A 19524-nucleotide genomic window follows, 5' to 3' on the forward strand; every position below is an offset into this window, starting at 1 on the left:
CCCTCCTCCTTCCCCCGCCCCGCCCCCCTCCTCCTTCCCCCGCCCGCCCCCCTCCTCCTTCCCCCGCCCGCCCCCCTCCTCCTTCCCCCGCCCGCCCCCCTCCTCCTTCCCCCGCCCCCCTCCTCCTCCTTCCCCCGCCCGCCCCCTCCTCCTTCCCCCGCCCGCACCCCTGCTCCTTCCCCCGCCCGCCCCCCTCCTCCTTCCCCCCGCCCGCCCCCCCCTCCTCCTTCCCCCTCCCTACTCCTCCCCCCTCCCTACTCCTCCTTCCCCCTCCCTCCCCTCTTTCCCTCTCCCTCCCCTCCTCCCGCCCTCCCCTCCTTCCCCGTCTTTCCCCTCCTCCTTGCCCCTCCCCTCCTCCTTGCCCCTCCCCTCCTCCTTGCCTCTCCCCCCTCCCTGCCCCTCCCCCTTGCCCCTCCTCCCTCCGTCCGTCCCTCATCCTTTCCGCCTACTTCCCCCTCCCTCCCCTCCTTCCCCCTCCCTCCCTCCTTGCCCCTCCCTTCCTCCTTGCCCCTCCCTTCCTCCTCGCCCCTCTCCTCCTCCCCGCCCCTCCCCCCCTTCCTCGCCCCTCCCCCCCTCTTCGCCCCTCCCCCTCCTCCTTGCCCCTCCCCTCCTCCTTGCCCCTCCCCTCCTCCTTGCCCCTCCCCTCCTCCTTGCCCCTCCCCTCCTCCTTGCCCCTCCCCCCCTCCTTGCCCCCCCTCCCCTCTTCCCTCTCCCTCCCCTCCTCCCGCCCTCCCCCTCCCGCCCTCCCCTCCTCCTTTCCCCTCCTCCTTCCCCCTCTTTCCCCTCCTCCTTCCCCTCCTCCTTCCCCCTCCTCCTTCCCCCTCCTCCTTCCCCCGCCCGCCCCCCTCCTCCTTCCCCCGCCCGCCCCCCTCCTCCTTCCCCCGCCCGCCCCCCTCCTCCTTCCCCCGCCCGCCCGCCCCCCTCCTCCTTCCCCCGCCCGCCCCCCTCCTCCTTCCCCCGCCCGCCCCCCTCCTCCTTCCCCCGCCCGCCCCCCTCCTCCTTCCCCCGCCCGCCCCCCTCCTCCTTCCCCCGCCCGCCCCCCTCCTCCTTCCCCCGCCCGCCCCCTCCTCCTTCCCCCGCCCGCCCCCTCCTCCTTCCCCCGCCCCGCCCCCCTCCTCCTTCCCCCGCCCGCCCCCCTCCTCCTTCCCCCGCCCGCCCCCCTCCTCCTTCCCCCGCCCGCCCCCCTCCTCCTTCCCCCGCCCGCCCCCCTCCTCCTTCCCCCGCCCGCCCCCCTCCTCCTTCCCCCGCCCGCCCCCCTCCTCCTTCCCCCGCCCGCCCCCTCCCTCCTCCTCTTTCCCGCTCCCCACCCTCCTCCCGCCCTCCCCTTTCCCTCCTCCCGCCCTCGCCTCCCCCTGCCCCCGCCCGCCCCCCCTTCCCCCGCCCGCCCCCCTCCTCCTTCCCCCGCCCGCCCCCCTCCTCCTTCCCCCGCCCGCCCCCCTCCTCCTTCCCCCGCCCGCCCCCCTCCTCCTTCCCCCGCCCGCCCCCCTCCTCCTTCCCCCGCCCGCCCCCCTCCTCCTTCCCCCGCCCGCCCCCCTCCTCCTTCCCCCGCCCGCCCCCCTCCTCCTTCCCCCGCCCGCCCCCCTCCTCCTTCCCCCGCCCGCCCCCCTCCTCCTTCCCCCGCCCGCCCCCCTCCTCCTTCCCCCGCCCGCCCCCCTCCTCCTTCCCCCGCCCGCCCCCCTCCTCCTTCCCCCGCCCGCCCCCCTCCTCCTTCCCCCGCCCGCCCCCCTCCTCCTTCCCCCGCCCGCCCCCCTCCTCCTTCCCCCGCCCGCCCCCCTCCTCCTTCCCCCGCCCGCCCCCCTCCTCCTTCCCCCGCCCGCCCCCCTCCTCCTTCCCCCGCCCGCCCCCCTCCTCCTTCCCCCGCCCGCCCCCCTCCTCCTTCCCCCGCCCGCCCCCCTCCTCCTTCCCCCGCCCGCCCCCCTCCTCCTTCCCCCGCCCGCCCCCCTCCTCCTTCCCCCGCCCGCCCCCCTCCTCCTTCCCCCGCCCGCCCCCCTCCTCCTTCCCCCGCCCGCCCCCCTCCTCCTTCCCCCGCCCGCCCCCCTCCTCCTTCCCCCGCCCGCCCCCCTCCTCCTTCCCCCGCCCGCCCCCCTCCTCCTTCCCCCGCCCGCCCCCCTCCTCCTTCCCCCGCCCGCCCCCCTCCTCCTTCCCCCGCCCGCCCCCCTCCTCCTTCCCCCGCCCGCCCCCCTCCTCCTTCCCCCGCCCGCCCCCCTCCTCCTTCCCCCGCCCGCCCCCCTCCTCCTTCCCCCGCCCGCCCCCCTCCTCCTTCCCCCGCCCGCCCCCCTCCTCCTTCCCCCGCCCGCCCCCTCCTCCTTCCCCCGCCCGCCCCCCTCCTCCTGCCCCCGCCCTCCCCTCCCCTCCCCTCCCCCTGCCCCCCTCCCCTCCCCCTGCCCCCCCTCCCCTCCCCCTGCCCCCCCTCCCCTGCCCCCGCCCTCCCCTCCCCCTGCCCCCCCGCCCTCCCCTCCCCCTGCCTGCCCCCCGCCCTCCCCTCCCCCTGCCTGCCCCCGCCCCGCCCTCCCCTCCTCCTGCCCCCGCCCGCCCTCACCTCCTCCTGCCCCCGCCCCGCCCTCCCCTCCCTGCCCCTCCTCCTGCCCCTGCCCCTCCTCCTGGCCCCGCCCCTCCTCCTGCCCCCGCCCCTCCTTTCCCCTCCTCCTGCCCCCGCCCCTCCTTTTCCCTCCTCCTGCCCCGCCCCGCCCTCCCCTCCCCTCCTTGCCGCTCCTTCTGCCCCCCTCCTCCCTCTCCCTCCCCTCCTCCCGCCCTCCCCTCCTTCCCCGTCTTTCTCCTCCTCCTTTCCCCCCCTCCTCCTTGCCCCTCCCCTCCTCCTTGCCCCTCCCCTCCTCCTTGCCCCTCCCCTCCTCCTTGCCCCTCCCCTCCTCCTTGCCCCTCCCCTCCTCCTTGCCCCTCCCCTCCTCCTTGCCCCTGCCCTCCTCCTTGCCCCGCCCCTCCTCCTTGCCCCGCCCCTCCTCCTTGCCCCGCCCCTCCTCCTTGCCCCGCCCCTCCTCCTTGCCCCGCCCCTGCTCCTTGCCCCGCCCCTGCTCCTTGCCCCGCCCCTGCTCCTTGCCCCTCCCCTGCTCCTTGCCCCTCCCCTCCTCCTTGCCCCGCCCCTCCTCCTTGCCCCTCCCCTCCTCCTTGCCCCTCCCCTCCTCCTTGCCCCTCCCCTCCTCCTTGCCCCTCCCCTCCTCCTTGCCCCTCCCCTCCTCCTTGCCCCTCCCCTCCTCCGTGCCCCTCCCCCTCCTTGCCCCTCCCCCTCCTCCCCGCCCCTCCCCCTCCTCCCCGCCCCTCCTCCCCTCCCCTCCCCCTCCTCCTCGCCCCGCCCCTCCCCCTCCTCCTCGCCCCTCCTCCCCGCCCCTCCCCCCCTCCTCGCCCCTCCCCCCCTCCCTCCGTCCTCCCCATCCGCCTCCTTCCCCCTCCCTCCCCTCTCCCTCCCCTCCTCCCGCCCTCTCCTCCTCCTTTTCCCTCCTCCTTCCCCCTCTTTTTCCCTCCTCCTTCCCCCTCTTTCCCCTCCTCCTTCCCCTCCTCCTTCCCCCTCCCTCCTCCTCTGCCCCTCCCCTCCTCCGCGCCTCCCCCTCCCTCCGCGCCCCTCCCCTCCTCCGCGCCCCTCCCCTCCTCCGCGCCCCTCCCCTCCTCCGCGCCCCTCCCCCTCCTCCGCGCCCTCCCCCTCCTCCGCGCCCCGCCCCTCCTCCGCGCCCCGCCCCCTCCTCCGCGCCCCGCCCCCTCCTCCGCGCCCCTCCCCCTCCTCCGCGCCCCTCCCCCCTCCTCCGCGCCCCTCCCCCTCCTCCGCGCCCCTCCCCCTCCTCCGCGCCCCTCCCCCTCCTCCCCTCCCCTCCTCCTTGCCCCTCCCCTCCTTGCCCCTCTCCTCCTTGCCCCTCCCCTCCTCCTTGCCCCTCCCCTCCTCCTTGCCCCTCCCCTCCTCCTTGCCCCTCCCCTCCTCCTTGCCCCTCCCCTCCTCCTTGCCCCTCCCCTCCTCCGTGCCCCTCCCCCTCCTCCATGCCCCTCCCCCTCCTCCTCGCCCCTCCCCCTCCTCCCCGCCCCCTCCCCTCCCCCCTCCCTCCCCGCCCCCTCCCTCCCCCCTCCCCGCCCCTCCCCCCTCCTCGCCCTCCCCCTCCCTCCGTCCTCCCCATCAGCCTCCTTCCCCCTCCCTCCCTCACCCTCCCTCCTCCGCCTCTCCTCCTCCTCTTTCCCTCCTCCTTCCCCCTCTTTCCCTCCTCTTTCCCTCTCTCCTTCCCTCCTCCTTCCCCCTCCCTCCCTCCTTGCCCCTCCCCTCCTCCGCGCCCCTCCCCTCCTCCGCGCCCCTCCCCTCCTCCGCGCCCCTCCCCTCCTCCGCGCCCCTCCCCTCCTCCGCGCCCCTCCCCTCCTCCGCGCCCCTCCCCTCCTCCGCGCCCCCCCCCTCCTCCGCGCCCCTCCCCCTCCTCCGCGCCCCTCCCCCTCCTCCGCGCCCCTCCCCTCCTCCGCGCCCCTCCCCCTCCTCCGCGCCCCTCCCCCTCCTCCGCGCCCCTCCCCCTCCTCCGCGCCCCTCCCCCTCCTCCGCGCCCCTCTCCCTCCTCCGCGCCCCTCCCCCTCCTCCGCGCCCCTCCCCCTCCTCCGCGCCCCTCCCCCTCCTCCGCGCCCCTCCCCCTCCTCCGCGCCCCTCCCCCTCCTCCGCGCCCCTCCCCCTCCTCCGCGCCCCTCCCCTCCTCCGCGCCCCTCCCCCTCCTCCGCGCCCCCTCCCCCTCCTCCGCGCCCCCTCCTCCGCGCCCCCTCCTCCGCGCCCCCTCCTCCGCGCCCCCTCCTCCGCGCCCCCTCCTCCGCGCCCCCTCCTCCGCGCCCCCTCCTCCGCGCCCCCTCCTCGCCCCCTCCTCCGCGCCCCTCCTCCGCGCCCCTCCCCCTCCTCCGCGCCCCTCCCCCTCCTCCGCGCCCCTCCCCCTCCTCCGCGCCCCTCCCCCTCCTCCGCGCCCCTCCCCCTCCTCCGCGCCCCTCCCCCTCCTCCGCGCCCCTCCCCCTCCTCCGCGCCCCTCCCCCTCCTCCGCGCCCCTCCCCCTCCTCCGCGCCCCTCCCCCTCCTCCGCGCCCCTCCCCCTCCTCCGCGCCCCTCCCCCCCTCCGCGCCCCTCCCCCTTCTCCGCGCCCCTCCCCCTCCTCCGCGCCCCTCCCCCCCTCCTTGCCCCTCCCCCCTCCGCGCCCCTCCCCTCCTCCGCGCCCCTCCCCCCCTCCTTGCCCCTCCCCCCCTCCTTGCCCCTCCCCCCTCCTTGCCCCTCCCCCCCTCCTTGCCCCTCTCCCCCTCCCCGCCCCTCCTCCTCGCCCCCCCCTCCTCCCCGCCCCTCGCCCCTCCCCCTCCTCCGCACCCCTCCCCCTCCTCCCTCCGTCCTCCCCCATCCGCCTCCTTCCCCCTCCCTCCCCTCTTTCCCTCTCCTCCCCTCTTTCCCTCTCCCTCCCCTCCTCCCGCCCTCCCCTCCTCCTTTTCCTCCTCCTTCCCCCTCTTCCCCTCCTCCTTCCCCCTCTTTCCCCTCCTCCTTCCCCCTCTTTCCCCTCCTCCTTCCCCCTCTTTCCCCTCCTCCTTCCCCCTCCTTGCCCCTCCCCTCCTCCTTGCCCCTCCCCTCCTCCTTGCCCCTCCCCTCCTCCTTGCCCCTCCCCTCCTCCTTGCCCCTCCCCTCCTCCTTGCCCCTCCCCTCCTCCTTGCCCCTCCCCCCTCCTTGCCCCTCCCCCCTCCTTGCCCCTCCCCCCTCCTTGCCCCTCCCCCTCCTTGCCCCTCCCCCCTCCTGCCCCTCCCCCCTCCTTGCCCCTCGCCCCTCCTTGCCCCTCCCCCCTCCTTGCCCCTCCCCCCTCCTTGCCCCTCCCCTCCTCCTTGCCCCTCCCCTCCTCCTTGCCCCTCCCCTCCTCCTTGCCCCTCCCCTCCTCCTCGCCCCTCCCCCTCCTCGCCCCTTACCCCCTTCCCCTCCTCCCGCCGCCTTCCTCCTTCCCCTCTCTCCGCCTTCCCCCTTCCCCTCCCTCCCCCTCCCTTCTGGCTTCCTTTACTCCTTCCCCCTCCCTCTCTCCCTTCCTCCTCCCCCCTCCCTCCCCCCTCTGTCCCTTCACTTCTATCACTACCTCCCATTTCCTGCCAGGAGGTGGCTATTCGGGTTAGAAAGTCAAAGTAACCCATAATAAGAAGGTAGTAGGTTAGTCCTGCCCAACCATTTGGGTCTGGGACAAATATGATGAGGGCCTCCATACAAATCTTGGAGGAGTCCCCACACACCACACTTAATTGAACTGTGAACCAAAAGGCAATAAGTCCAAAGGATCCCTGTTGATTGAGAGAATGCCATGTGTTTCTTTATTAGATTCTCAAGTACATTTGAGTTATACGCCATGTTTTAATGCAGTATTACTAACTTTTTGTTGATGCCAAAATCTAAACTTCAGCTTGCTGGAGGGTCACTCGGGGATACTGCAACACTTTGCACTATTCCCCGCATGGTGAGCGCATGGTTTCAGTTGTGTTGTGGGCAGTTTCCAAGTGGAAGAGGAAGAACACTGCAGGGCCAATAGGTCTATTTTAATAGGGCCCTTTCATTTGCTGTGTGGCGACTGGGGTGACCCCCCCTCCTGGTGGCATTTCCTTGCTGTTCTTTGGAGCGTGAAAGGAGAGATAACCGCATAGAATCCCACTTGGTCGTTTTGAAGTGTAGCTACTGTTGGAATATAGGAAACATGACAGCCATTCTGTGCACAGCAGGATCCAACAAACAGCAATGTGATGATAATCAGATAATCTGTTTTTAAATGTTGGTTCAGGGATAAATATTGGCCAGGACACTGGTGATAGTTCCCCTGCTCTTCAAAATAGTGCCATGGGATCTTTTACGTCCACCAGAGGGGTCCTCATTCGAAAGACAGCACCTCCAATAGTGCAGCAGTCCCTCAGTGCTGCCCTGAAGTGTCAGCCTGGATTTTGTTGGCTTGAACCCACAGACTTCTGACTCGGAGGCGAGAGTGCTATCACTGAGCCACGGCTGTACACAGAAAAGGAGGCCCAGAGGCACATGGAGCAGCAGGTCTGTTTGAGGCCAGGAGTGACTGGAGAGGCAGCCTCTGAGCCATATAATGAGTCACACAAATGTGTGGCCTTGACTCTGATTGGTGCTTGGACAATAAATGCTTCACCTCACAGAGGCAAAGAATCCCCGGGGACTTGAATAAAACTACTAAGTACTGAAGCTGGTTCGTTGCATTTAGTTTGTTTGTTAAAACGCAGTGGTGCCTTTCTCTTAGGGATGTACATTCGCACGTGTGATGGAAGGATCTTTGCCGTACGCATGGGCAATAAACCAAAAGTGGCCGAGGGAAACCATGCAGCTGCGTCAGGTGAGAGCCTCTGGTTCCATCTTTTCTTAGTTGGCCATCCTCTGGCTTCCCAAGCAGAGAAGTGAAAAGAGTGCCTTTACTAATAAGCAACACATGGGTAAATTCCCCCTCCCCTCCCCACAACTCCATGTGGAAGAACCCGATTTTGGTATCTGCTGCTGTGTTGGGACAGGCCTTTCCCAATAGAGAAGGGGGCATTGTCGAAGAGGAAGCCAGTCCAGTTGAATAATAATATTTGACTGAGGCCTGGGGACAAGTCGTTTACCCACTTGGCCAGGAGTTGGTGTGATGCCCCTGGGGTGACATGAAGGATGAGAAAATGTTATAAAATGGGTGCTGGGGAGAGAAATTAGTGCATTTTTTTTTTTTTTGAGTGGTGGGGCTCGATCTGTACAACTCAGTTTGTAATTAAACCACTGAGGAGAAATCTGACTGACTAGTTCAGAATTAAATGTCCGCATTTAACAGAGCCGACAAACAGCCGTCTGGATAATTCATTTTCTTCTGGTTGAAATACCTGCGCTGAAAGGTCAAAGCCCAGAGTGCTGGGCACTACCAAGGTTAGAACAAGGTTAGGCCAACTAAACCACGACATAATGCATAGGTGACCCCTCAAGCTTAGGTTTTGAAAGCCTGTAGATTGTAAGAGGAAAAGAAGGCCAAGGGAGGTGAGGAGTTTCACAGTTTTCAGGGCCTGGGAAAGGATAAGTTAGTCAGAGATTTGAATTCAATATAAGGAGGAGGAGGAAGTGTATGCTTGGTAGGGTGTTGGAACAAGAATTCAGGGGGCACTGGTCATAGTAGTGTCATTAAGTAGACAAGTTGCAATTTCCTTTAAAAATAGAAAACATGTTGAGGCATCTCGTACAGGAGTGACATGCAGTAAACATCAGTGAAGGCTAGAGATGACTGAAAGCATGGTTGAAAAGACTTTTGAGGAGACTTTTCAGGGTGAGTGAGATAAGGGCGAAGGAGCTCCAGAGAGTAAAAGGGAGAAAGAACTTGCATTTCTATAGCATCTTTCACGACCTCAGGACATCCCAAAGTGCTTTACTGTCCATGAAGTTGTTTTAAAATGTAGTTGCTCTTGTAATGTAAGAAACGCCGCAGCCAATTTGCGCACAGCAAAGTCCCACAAACAGCAATGAGATATTCTGTTGATTCAGGAATAAATATTGGCCAGGACACCGGGTAAGGCTGAGATAACTTGGCAGAGAAGTCCCAGAGTGGGAGGATCGAAGGGCACAGACTGGAACTTGGGGGGTGGAGGGGTAAGTAGGGTGGGGCAAAGCTATGGAGGAATGTGTAAGTGTGGATTTTGAATTCAGCACACTTGTGGGGGGCGGGGGGGCTAATGGCCAACAGGAAGGAGAGCAACAGAGGGATTGGGGAGGGTAGAGAGAAAGAGGGCAATTGGAGAATAGAGGTGAGTGAAGCTGCAAAAGCTACCCTGTCCTGGAAAGTAACCTAAAGGGGAGGCTCACCACTGTCTGCTGCAGCTTTTGAAGGGTAGAGATTGGCTTGATCCCCCAGTAGTTTTAACAAGTTATTTTTCTGTTGATCCTCTCCAGGATCGCAGGGAGCTGCTCTTAACTTAACGGGCCACGGGGGTCACAGCTCCTCCTCTCCTGATCAGATGCAGAAGGGTCTTTCCCCGGAAGAAATCGCACGGCCCCTTTCCCCAGACAGCCCGGAGATAATAAGCGAGCTCCAGCGGTACGCCGAGGCAGCGGCTGCGAGAGAATCCAGCGACCGGCCGGGGACCGTCACCAACACGCAGGGGGGCCACGCCAAGCTGAGGCAGGCCCAGCCGTCCGACCAGCTCCTGGGCATCAACAGCTCGGCCTCAGCCCGCGCCGCTGCCTTGAACATGCCAACGGCAAGCCGCTACGCAGACTGGACCTCCAGCGCATTCGGGATGGATGTCAGGGGCGGCAAGCGAAAGTCTTCCTCACCTTCCTTGGAGGACCATGCCCGGAAGCAAAGGCACTCCATGCCGACGCAGAACTACTCTCTCCCCGCTGGCTTTAACCTGACGTCCGTCGGCTTGAGCCCCGAGATGTCCGGGCTAGCTGGTAATTGTCCGACCCTCTTAAACCCCCTGTATGGTGCGGGGAACCCCTACTACACACTGCCTGGCTTGCTGGGGGACCCGCGGCTGATGTTCCCCATGACTACTGACCCGCGTCTTGCTGCTAGCACCGCTGGCCCCGCCGTCCCTACCTCAGCGACCGGTGCCGCGGCACCCTTCATGCTCAACCCGACCTCAACCATGCCCACGGGCCTGCTACCCGGCCTGCCTCACCCCTTCGCCCAGTCTCTGCTGAACGAGCCCCGAATGTTTGCCCCGTACCCGGTGCCCCTGCTCACCAACAGCCTGACGGCCGGCGCGGAGCAAGCCAGCAGAGCCTTCGCATCATCATCATCGTCTTCCGGCTACCCAGCTCCAGAGCTCCTTGGCACCACAGCTCCCCAGATGGACCCACCTGCAGGGTTGAACGCTGCCGGCAGCTCGGATGATGACGTCATCGAGGTCACGAGCAGTAATTCGGGGTGACCAACCCATAAGAGACAGGGCTGTTATCCAAATCTTTTTAAATAATTAAATAAATAAACGTGTCACTCACCCGAATTTTATGGCCGACGACCACCATTGTAAATGTTGCCTTTTTTACATTTTTTTAAATTATTGGCCAAGTGGTTTTTTCATCTTTTTTAAATAAAACTTTCCGCTGGATTTTTTTTTTTTGTTTCTTGCCTGGAGGGAATTTTTGCCTTCGTTTAACAATTTAACAAAAATCTGATTTGAGTTGAGCAGATAAGTGCAGTTGTTTCCTGTTCGGTGGGGAGGCGGCGAGGGAGGTTGGTCAAATTTGTTTAAAGGGCCAGTGCCACATAAAATTGTTTATAGAGGCAGTGTCATATAATTTTTTTTTAAAGGGGCCGTGTTGCATAAAAATATTTGACGGGGCAGTGTCACATAAAATTTGACTGATACACGTTTGTAGTTTTTGTTTTGTGTTTTGGAAAGCTTTGATAACAGCTGGTGTGCAGAGCAAGCAGGACTTGATGTTTTCAATGAGTGGGTAACAGGAGGGTGAAACTGACACTATATATCACGTTGGAAGGGTACCGCAGGGCTGGAAGAATCATTTCCTCAAGTTACTGGTCCTGGACCAGAAATACGATGGGGAGACTGCTACCGCTTTGAGAGAGTTCCATGGAAGAAAGAGGGCGTGGAGAGAGAGCTCTGGCTGCTCGGGAGGGAGCAGGATTGAAAAGCTGACTGGGAACCACTCCTTGGTGGCTCAGTGGCTTAATGCACCGTGCTGTGCCATGCAGACCAGAAGGTTCCAGGCTCCATTCCCAATCTGCAGTTGTCCTAGCTCCGTGGATTAGGAAGATCAAAAAGTCAGCTCCCCCTGCTCCACATTCCCAATCCTGACTGCTGCTGGAGAGTGTGGGCTGTGACTAACTGCCATCCCTTGCTGGTAACCATAGAATGGAACCCAAGCGTGGAACAAGCCAGGGAGAAAATTTGAGGGGTGGGGGAATTAAGCTGAATCTAAAACTGAATGGCTGTGGAGGAATCTATTGCTGTTCCCTGAGTAGTGGGAGGTGGCACTGGGAAGCAGCTGTGACGATTGATCGCAAACTCCTCATTTAAGTTCTGCAGAATACCACGAACCCTGGCTCACCCTCCCCACAGAAATGTTAGTTACTAGGTGTTCTTTCCTCGGGTTGGGTTTACGTGGTGCTGTTGGGGGTTTGGCAAAGCTCTTCCCTGGCCACAGCGAAGGTGGGGGGGAAATTTCCTCTGTTAAAGTACTACGGTTGATGTTTTATGCAGAATATTTTGCTTTATTATCCTCTGTACCAGCACATCGCACTGGTCAAATCACAGTCAGCAGAATATATGAACTGTGACTCAGCTGGATGTCTATAGGGAATTGCCTCATTCAGGTAAAGCTCAGGCTGTTCCTGAGATACAGAAGTATTAAACCAGACAACTTTTAGAAGGTTTTCCAGTTTGTTTGCTTTAAAATTTAAAGCCAGCGTTATTACTGATCTTTTTTTGGAAGTAAATTCCACTTTTAACTTATTTATGAACTTGGGTATTTATTATCACAAGCCTAACTACAGTGCAGATGTTTTTGGAGGGTAAAAGGAAAAGGGGATGATAAATCTGACCAAAGTTCAGCTGACATTTGGACCAAAAAGATTCTGGCTCCTTGGGCTGAACAAGACACAGCAGGTGAGTGGCGGCCATGTTGGAATGGTCTGGCCACCAGTCTGTTGGCCCATTCATGCCCTGGAAGGGTTTGGTGATTAATATAAAGACTTCTTGAATTTTCAGATGTCTTCTGTAGTTTTAAAATTGGGAGTTAATTGTGATGAGGCATCTATCATTCCTTAGATTGGTGGCTCCAGGTGACTTGATGCAATCGATCACAGGGTATAAACTGTTTGCTGCGTTCACGCCAGCAGTCAGAGTGCATGTCTTGCTAGTTTCAGCCAGAATGCCAGCGTTTATACTACTGTACTTAGGGGTGTAGGTGCCACTGAGTTGGCCATTAACCGGAGATGTGTAGGTGAAAGATGGAGCTGGGAGGGGGAAGTTCTACCGTGATGCTGGTTCTGAAGTGCAGTTCACTCTAACGTGTAAATGGCCATTCAAGGTGGCACTGTCACTGATTCAGCCCAGCTGCAATCCACAAGGCCCACCTCTGTGGCCCCCAAGTACAGTAAATTGTTTTATTTTCACCCTGTTCTTGGGTTTTAACGTGTCTCATCAGTTACAAGCCTTTCTTTAAAAAGAATTTCCCCTCTCCCAAAGGCACTAATTCACAGTGTGAGGTACAGCATCACAGGCACCTGTGCCACTCCAGCGCCTCACCTGAGTGGCCATTATTACCGTTTGAGTCCAGGTGGTGAACGTTGGGTGGGGGACTATTCGCCCATGAGAGGCATCGCTCCATACTTTGAGTGATCGCTTGCCGGCAATTGCAGGACTGGAGCTTGAGAGGTTATAACCTGGATCAACCATTCAACAAAATGTTAATCCAAACGCTTTGCTGCTCGCTGATGGGCTGATACCGCGCACTGACAGCGATACACATTTGGTGTCTGAGTCTGTGAGCAGTGCTGTGAGGCCTGAGGCAAGTGCCAGGGATTGGGCTCGATGTGATCCTGCAGAGGTCACGTCTTTCTGCTGTGTGCAGCCTGACAGTTGACTGCTAATTTAAAGTAATGGCCCCGGTGCCTGATCCTGCCTGGCCCCTCTCCTTTCTGAAGCTCACCATTTTGCACGCTGTGCTGTTAAAGCTGACGTGAAATGCTGCAATGTGGAAATGAACAGCCCCCATACAGCAATCCCGTCCCTTCCCTTTCCAATTAGATTAGTTTACAGACCCACAGCTCTCAACAGGGTCAATGGCATCTGTGAAAGCCACTCATGGAGATGTTTGGCCCTGGGTCAGCCTCCTGACTGTGGGCAGGGGAGAACGTTCAGGATAAATGCATTTTATTTATATTTTTTTTTTTAAAGAAGCAAATGAAACAATTTAACAGGAGGAGCCCAAGAAGGCAGAATGTGTTTTGATCTGCTGGGTGTGTCACCACAACCTGTACTGAGGCTGGTTTCAATTCGATGTTTTATTTGCTTTGTCTTTAATCGTTTTCCTTAAGTCCCGAGACTCTTATCTGGAAGGAGTTGTCATACGAGGTGGGCAATATTATTAATCGATAGAAGCCTTAGAAACATTAGCTATGCAAGTTTTGTTTTTTGAATAGTATTTTTTTGGTTTTGACATATCGCAGACGAGATAAGGGGGCTTTAATGAACTTGTCAAACTACCAGACGGGACCCCATCTGTTAGCCTGTAATGGTGAAGTTACCGACTGTCCAAAGACTTGAAATTGTGGATCCCTGTAACTGTTAGGTCCTATGTTGTTGTAAGGCGCACATTGGCAGGGTTGCTGGAGGAGAGAGGGAGGGGGGCTGAATTATCCTGTGATCCTATCATTCACATGTCCTGTTTGCCGGGGCAGCAGTGCGAGGCTGTGAAAGTTGCGAGCTAACCTTGGAGATTTGGTTCTGGCCAATCTTCCAGTGTAGCAGCAATTGTACCAATGCATTGAGTTCTATGTTAAACCTTGTTGAAGTCTGTGAGGAGCCTGTGTATTCATTTGTTTTATATACGCAGGGCTCTCAATTTCTCTCCTGTATTTGCTTTTTTTCGACAGAGTGGGGATAACTTCATATTTTGTGTGTACTGAACATCAAATCAAGCACTACTATTTATTCATATTTGGCATGTATTCAGTTTCTGTGACTACTCCCTACCTTTGTACTCTACTGCTGTTAGTACAACATTCACCCCACTGCTTCGGTCAGCTCAATCTGCTTTTATGTGATGAGTTCAAATAACTTGCCTATTGTAATAAAGGATGGTTGGGAGGTGAATTTGGGCAGTGGATGTGGACCGTTGCTGGTTCTGGAAGTGTGTCTGTGATCTCTCGTATTATTGATGGGGAGACTGCCTTGCTGTCCATGTGCCTGTGCAGTCCCGTGCTCCTTCAGTCATCCTTCGTAATAGCTGCATTTTGTGGTCATCTTTTCAATGGGACAAAACTCATTTACCAAATAAAGTATCTCCCCAGTCCCAGTTGTGTTTTAACCCTGTGGGCACGTACATTCCGTTTTTAGTGATAATTACTGCTGCAACGCTGGCGTCAACATCCCTTTCTGGATTCTGTAACCCACCTACAGACCATGTGTTGAGCAGTCATTCACAGTGGCATATATTAAGCCCAGTGCTATGCAAGTGCTCGTTATCCTGTATGCCACAGAGCGTTACACAGGTGAGATTGTGTTGTGCGAATGTAATGATTTCTCCTCACTTGCTTTGAGTTGGGGTGACGGGGAAGTGGTAACTCCCCAGTGTGACTTCCTGTATCCCTTTCGCCTTGGTCCTTTCTGTTCAGTGCTTCCATTGTTTCTCATTGTTAAATACAGGTGTGTTGTCTTCTGCCCCTGGAGTGCCGTACACTGGACAAGATCCTGCCTATTTGTTTGCTGTCTTCATTAAATGTGGAAATGGGCTTGACTGCATCGCAGTCGAGCCCCAGAGACTGTTACCACTAGGAATTAAGGGAGTCTGTGCTGCTAATCGCCCTTCTGAAAACTGCTGTTCGTGCGTGGGCAAGATCACTTCTACTGCCTCAGACAATGAAAGTGATGCTGTCGCTACGCCGGGCAGGCCTGGATGGGGTCTCCTTGTGATTCCCCCACTCTCCAGGCGACAAAACAGTTCAAGCTTATTCCCTCTCTCACCCCTTCTCCCCCCACGCAGAAAATAAATTGAAAACCAGTTGTTCAAAATAAAGACAATTTTTTTTTTGTAATTAAATGTCACCAGTCTGTAAACTGCCTAATGGACCTCTTGATTTATTTTGTAAAATGAAAAATAAAGACTAGCTCCTTTTGTGTTTTAGTAGAGAAATCCTTTCCCCAAGTGTCTGTGTCAGAATGTTGCTGAAGCGGATTTGTGTACTGTGCCACTTAATTCATGATAAACACGTCACTCAACTGACGACGTTTTCTGCTTGTAGCATCGTCTCTAGCGTGCGTATCAAATAAATGACCAATTTGCAATATCTGATTCTCGGGCCATTGATAATGTGCAGCAGCAAAAGTCCGAAGGTAAAACCTACTAAACCATAATATGGGGTTGTCTAGGCCAGCTTGAATCCTTCACGAGATGTGTGTCAGGAGAAAACTGGCGTGGTCCTCCTTGATTTGCAAGCTGTTCTGTTGGTGATCCTAGAGCGGTCCCTAAACTTAGGGTCATCTAAAACTCTGCTGCCTGTATCCTAATTCGTACCCAAATCTGTTCACCCATCACCCCTGTGCTTGCTGACCTACACTGGCTCTTTGTCCGGCAATGCCTCGATTTTAAAATATTCATCCTTTTCAGATCCCTCAGTGGCCACTCCCTATCTCTGTAACCTCCTCCAGCCCTACAACACTCCGAGATCTCTGCGCTCTTCCAATTCTGGCCTCTTGCACATCCCTGATTTTCTTCGCACCAGCAGTGGCGGCAGTGTCTTCAACTGCCCAGACCCTAAGTTCTGGAATATCCTCCCTAAACCTCTCTGCCTCATTCCCCTTTTAGATGCTCCCTAAAACTTACCTCTTTAACCAAGCTTTTGGTCACCTGTCCTAACATCTCCTTATGCAGCTCGGTGTCGAATTTTGTTTGATAATGCTCCTGTGAAACGCGGTGGGACGTTTTATTATGATAAAGACGCTATATAAATGCAAGTTGTTACCTAGAATATACAGCACAGAAACAGGCCATTCGGCCCAACTAGTCTGTGCTGGTGTTTATACTCCACACGGGTGGTCTCCTACCATTCCATCTACTTCATCTCAGCCTATCTTTCTATTCCCTTTTCTCATATATTCATCTAGTTTCCTTTTGAAAGCATCTAAGTTATTTGCCTCAACCATGCCTCAGTTCTGCTTGGCATTTCTTCCCCAGGTACAGTATGCCTGTAATCAGGAACCCCATGCTCTGGAAGTGCAGAAGCAGACCTGAATCCCACCACCGCAATTATTTAGCTCTTGGTCTAGTGTTTCAGAAGTTGTTCATCACCTTGTCAAGAAGCTTCTTGTTATAACTTACCAAACTTCACTCACTTTTCACTCTACAATCATGGTGGCTCTTGTCTTCCATGCACTTTAGAATATAGCGCAAGTTGCCAATGGCTGTCACACGGGCCCATTCCCTTTAGTTAGCTTCATGCTGTCTGTAAATCAGATGAGTGCCCCATTTTCTTCAATGTGTATCCATATAAATACCACCCATCTGGATTTGTGAGCATGCTACCTTTCCCCTCTTCCCTTTGCTCTTCTGAAGGGAGGTAGTCACAGCAGGTGTCCTCCAGTAACTCAGCCAAGTGGCCATATTTCATGTGTGAACTAGGGACAGTGAGTGTTAGCAGACTGTTTGTCCATGGCCAAGTGTTATCGTGCCCTTATCTGTCATGCATTTTTAGCAGAGATTTCTGGACAGTTGGGAGTGGGAATTCTGCCTCTCTCCATTGGAATAAGTGTGTTCTCCATCGTCACACCAGCTGAGTTTGGACCAACAAGTCCAGGGAACCCTGGATGTCATGGGCTGTACAACAATGGATTAGGAAAAAAAGGGAGGCTTTTGGCAGATACAAAGGACTAAAAACAGTGGAAGCCCTAGAGGAGTATAGAAAGTGCAGGGGGGTACTTAAAGAAATTAGGAGAGCGAAGAGGGGGCATGAAAAAACACTGGTAAGCAAAATAAAGGAAAATCCCAAGGTGTTTTATAAGTATATTAAGGGCAAGAGGATAACCAGGGAAAGAGTAGGGCCCATTAGGGACCAAAGTGACAATCTGTGTGTAGAGCCGAAAGATGTAGGTGAGGTTTTAAATGAATATTTTGCATCTGTGTTCACCATGGAGAAGGATGATGTAGGCATAGAAATCAGGCAGGGGAATTGTGATATACTTGAACAAATTAGCATTGAGAGGGAGGAAGTACCAGCGGTTTTAGCAGGCTTAAAAGTAGATAAATCCCCAGGCCCAGATGAGATGTATCCCATGCTGCTGAGTGAGGCAAAGGAGGAGATTGCAGGGGCTCTGACACAAATTTTCAGAACCTGGGGAGCTGCCAGAGGACTGAAGGACAGCTAACGTAATACCATTATTCAAGAAGGGTAGTAGGGATAATCCAGGAAATTACAGGCCAGTGCGCTTAACATCAGTGGTAGAGAAATTGGAAAAAATTCTGAGGGACAGAATTAGTCTCCACTTGGAGAGGCAAGGATTAATCCAGGATAGTCAGCATAGCTTTGTCGGGGAGATCATGTCGAACCAATTTGATTGAATTTTTCGAGGGGGTGACTGGTGTGTGGATGAGGGTAGTGCAGTTGATGTAGTCTACAGGGATTTCAGTAAGGCTTTTGACAAAGTCCCACATGGGAGACTGGTCAAGAAGGTATGAGCCCATGGGATCCAGGGCAATTTGGCCCATTGGATCCAAAATTGGCTTGGAGGCAGAGGGTGATGGTTGAACATTGTTTTTGTGACTGGAAGCCTGTGTCCAGTGGTGTACCGCAGGGATCGGTGCTGGGTCCCTTGCTGTTTGTAGTGTACATTGATGATTTAGATATGAATGTAGGAGGTATGATCAGTAAGTTTGCAGATGACATGAAAATTGGTGGAGTGGTAAATAGCGAGGAGGGAAGCCTCGGGCTACAGGACGATATAGATGGGTTGGTCAGATAGGCAGAACAGTAGCTGTAGTGTATGTGCCTTTAAGTCATAACTACTTTTACAGCTCCTGTATACTGTAGTACCGGCAGTGACCACACCGGTATATAAGCTTTGCACATGCCTCTGTACCCCCAGTCGTGAGACTACCCTCCTCCAGTAAAGACCTGTTTATTGTTGATGTACAGCATCCGTGTGATTATTTTATAACAGCATACCCTCTGAATCACGGATCCAACAGTGGCGACGAGTGTTGATTCGAATCTACCTGCAACATAAAAAAAAAGTCGAGGCCAGGAACACGGGCGTCGACCACGAGCAACCACCTAGCCATCAGGCAGAGATTGAACTTCACAGGGGAGGCTGTGGAGAGCCGGGCTTGGTTCCCCAGCCACGACGAGCAGCAAGAGACCGATGACAGGTCCAGCGCAGACCCTTCCCGAGCAGCGGCGGTTGGAGCCGACCGACGGCGGAGAGAAAGCCGAGCAGCGTCGACGGGGTAAGACAAAGGATGAAGAGCGCAGGGCGCAGCCGGGGGTTGAACACCGAGCGGCGTCGAGAAAAAGAAAACAAACCGGAGAGAGGGTAAAGAAACAGCCGGGTTCTAGACTGAGCAGCGTCGAAAAAAACATTTTTTTTTAATAAAAACGCGCAGAGCACAGCCAGGGCTCACGGGCTGAACAGGGTCCGCGGGGCGAAGAAAGGAAGAGCACAGGAGACGCCATTTTTAGAAGCCGCAGCGGAGAAGAAGGAAGAGCGCGGGAGACGCCATTTTTAGAAGCCGCAGCGGAGAAGAAGGGCGAGTGCGGGAAACGCCATTTTGTGCCAGCGGAGAAGAAGGGGAAGCGTGGGAGGCGCCATTTTTGACAGTTAACTCACACCCAAGGATGCCGAAGAGTGGCAGTATCTCTACGTTCGACAATGAAGTCGAAGATTGGGAGACATGTGGAACGTATTGAGGTGTACTGCAGGGCAAATGAAGTGCCAGATGCTAATAAAGCACTGGTTCTGTTAAATTCCATGGGTGCAAAAACTTATGGGTTACTGCGAAATCTAATAACCCCAGAGAAGCCGGTAAACAAGAATTTTGAAAGCAGAGTAGAAATCCTACAGGACCACTTAAACCCCACACCGCTGCTGATAGAACGATTTAAGTTCCATAAAAGGAACCAACACAAAGACGAAAGCAATGCTGAGTACCTAACAGAACTGCGCAAGCTATCGAAACACTGCCAGTTTGGAGCGGGACTAGCAGATACGTTAAGGGACAAGTTTGTGTGTGGGCTACAAAGTGAAGGAACCCAGAAACTGCTTCTATCAGAAAAGGATCTTACGCTGGACAAAGCTTTCAGTATGGCAGTATCACACGAAGCAGCCGCAAGGGGCGCTGCAGAGATACAACGGAGACCGCAAGAATATGGCACCAATGAAATGTCCTATGGAACAGGGAAGTGCTATTGCTGCGGCAGAACAACACATGACCAGAAAGACTGTTGGTTTAAGGACCAAGTGTGCAGGCAGTGTGGGAAAGCAGGACACATAGCAAGAGTCTGCAGGTCTGGGAAGAAAACCAACAGTAAGAAATCTCCACAGGAGAAGTACAAAAAGGTACACCAGGTGATGGACAGTGGTTCAGACGAACAGAAAAGTGACACAGACTCCGGAAGCAAGGAGCTGGTTGTCTGAAACTACATAATGTAACCGAAATAGAGGATCACCAGACTATTTGGGTTACACTCAAGATAGACGGAGTCCAAGTGAAAATGGAATTGGACACAGGGTCAGCTCTGACAGTCATAAATCAAAGAGACTACAAGCGGCTATTTTCACACATACCCTTGAAAGCTACAGAGATTGTCTTGAAGACGTATACGGGGCAAAAAGTCTACCCCAAAGG

The 19524-nt window shown here is 57.0% G+C and overlaps 1 protein-coding gene across 1 annotated transcript in view; it reads left to right on the forward strand.

The window, feature by feature from the left end:
* The window catches only part of rad54l2 (RAD54 like 2), a 161742-nt gene extending 143936 nt beyond the window's left edge, over positions 1 to 17806 (forward strand). The window contains exons 21-22 of the mRNA XM_086001283.1: positions 7223 to 7315; positions 8887 to 17806. Coding sequence (XP_085857409.1) covers positions 7223 to 7315; positions 8887 to 9872 — 1079 coding nt within the window. The 3' untranslated portion in view covers positions 9873 to 17806. The remainder of the gene's footprint in view (positions 1 to 7222; positions 7316 to 8886) is intronic.
* The last annotated feature ends 1718 nt before the right edge of the window (positions 17807 to 19524 follow it).

This window comes from Somniosus microcephalus, chromosome 11, assembly GCF_052327205.1.
Source record: "Somniosus microcephalus isolate GS21.2 chromosome 11, FLI_Smic_1.0, whole genome shotgun sequence".
Taxonomy (NCBI): domain Eukaryota; kingdom Metazoa; phylum Chordata; class Chondrichthyes; order Squaliformes; family Somniosidae; genus Somniosus; species Somniosus microcephalus.